Here is a 2,094-nt window from a genome sequence, read left to right as displayed (position 1 = left end):
AACGAAGCTTAATGTCTATGTAATTATAAATTCATATTTACTACCAAGTTGAGTCAACCGGGGCAAGTATCTATTTTTTATTTGAAAAAGGAATTTTCCAAGAAAAATCCCAGTATCACGTTGGTGAGAAAACAAATGGATCAAAGTAGTCCATATGCAAATGGAACATAACAATTAACAAGAACCCTCCAATTCGAACAAAGAGCTAAAAACAAATGAGTTATGACCCAAAAATGAATTAAACCCAAAAAAATGAAATTTAACCTGATGAAGGATTTGCCATTGAGGGAGTTGTTGTCTTCGGAAGGTTGAGAGTGTTGTTGGACAACCCTTGAAGCGTAGAGTCCCTCACTTCCACCATGGAAGAAGAAGGAATTGGAGCGCCGCATAAAGGTTTCGTTTTGGTATTCGTGGATCGAAGCACCCACTTCGCTTATCAGAAACAACAAGATCATAGAAAATGTGTTCATCGTCATCGCAATGAACCCCTTGGAACCCAGATCACGTGGCGAACCACGCGCATTCATCATATAAATACTCTCTTTTTGTGTGAGAGTGAATTGTAATTAACAATGAAGAATAGGAAGTGGGTTTGCAAGAGAATTGTGGAAGCGTACAAGATGTTTGTGAAAATGCGTGTGAAAATGAGTGTAGATTTGGCGAGAGAGAGAGACAGAGAGAGAGAGAGTCAATAAAAGAAAAAAGAAAAAAAAAATAATTGTGTGTAGTTGTCGTACGAGAATGAGCTGAGGCAGTTAACCTTACTAAAGTAAAGCTGTGTGTAATTTATGTAAATGAGTGGATGAATTTTGCGTATTGCGTAGAGCGGTTTCATTTGGTTTGCAAAAATGCTATGTGCCTATGTCCAATGTGCTCGGTCTAAAATTACCATAATAATTTTGTGCCTATTAAATGTGTCATATTTATATAAATAATTTAATTACACATTTAAATTTTGTTGATAACCAAATGTCTAAATCTAATAAAATTGGTGTAAAGTCAACAAAACCACTTTTATTATGCAAATGTATACACACTTCACTAACGCAAATATATTCTTTTTCATCTTTGTGTTCCTTTTTTTTTTTTGTTATTTCTTCTTCTTTTTTATATTTCTTTTTCTTTATCTTCGCATTTCTTTTTCGTCTTCGCATTCCTCCTCCTTCTTCTTTTTCGCATTTCTCTTTTTTCTTCGTCGCGTTTCTTCTTATTCTTCGCATGTTTTCTCTTAATCGTTGTTCTTTTATTGCTGCTGTTGTTGCTGGGTTTTTTTCTTCCTTAGTTTAATTGAGGTTCATATGGATTCAAAACTAAATTTGATGTGTTTTTGTTGACGATTGAGTCTTTTTTATTATTTGTTCAAAACTGAACTAATTTCGAGTTTTTGTATATTAATTGAGGTTTACTTGATGCTGCTGATAAGTATTGACTAAATTTTTTATTCCTTAAGTAATTTCGGTTTATTTCTTAATTTAATTGAAGTTCATTTGGATCCATTAATGATTGAGTCTTTTTGACTACTTGTTCAAAACTGAACTAATTTCGCTTTATTTGTGTGTTAATTGAGGTTCACCTGATACTGATGTTATGTATTGACCAAGTTTTTTATTCTTTAAGTAATTTCGGTTCATTTTTTAGTTTAATTGAGGTTCATTTAGATCCAGAAATAGATTTGATGTGTTTTTGTTGATGATTGAGTCTTTTTGACTACTTGTTTCAAACTGAACTAATTTCGGTTCATTTATGTGTTAACTGATGTTCACCTGATGCTACTGTTAAGTATTGACCAAGTTTTTTATTTCTTAAGTAATTTTGGTTCATTTCTTAATTTATTTGAGGTTCATTTGGATTCAGAAATGAATTCGATGAGTTTTTGTTGATGATGGAGTCTTTTTGACTACTTGTTTAAAACTGAATGATTGAATAGAATGAAGTGGAATCTAATGCAATTGAATAAAGTGATAATGAACAATTTCATTCTTCTTTGCTAAAAAAATTGGTCAATACTTATCAGCAACATCAAGTAGACCTTAATTAATATAAGACCCCCAATTTTTAAAAATTAAATAATTAATTATTTATGAGTTAATATAT

General features: G+C 31.5%; 1 protein-coding gene across 1 annotated transcript in view; it reads right to left on the bottom strand.

Annotated features, from left to right (window-relative positions):
* LOC107609367 (transmembrane protein 87A) overlaps positions 1-807 on the bottom strand; it is a 5,485-nt gene extending 4,678 nt beyond the window's left edge. The window contains exon 1 of the mRNA XM_016311316.2: positions 265-807. Coding sequence (XP_016166802.1) covers positions 265-530 — 266 coding nt within the window. The 5' untranslated portion in view covers positions 531-807. The remainder of the gene's footprint in view (positions 1-264) is intronic.

Source organism: Arachis ipaensis, chromosome B07 (assembly GCF_000816755.2).
Source record: "Arachis ipaensis cultivar K30076 chromosome B07, Araip1.1, whole genome shotgun sequence".
NCBI lineage: Eukaryota > Viridiplantae > Streptophyta > Magnoliopsida > Fabales > Fabaceae > Arachis > Arachis ipaensis.
Note: the sequence above shows the minus strand (reverse complement) of the source record. Positions and strands in the feature narration are given on the sequence as shown.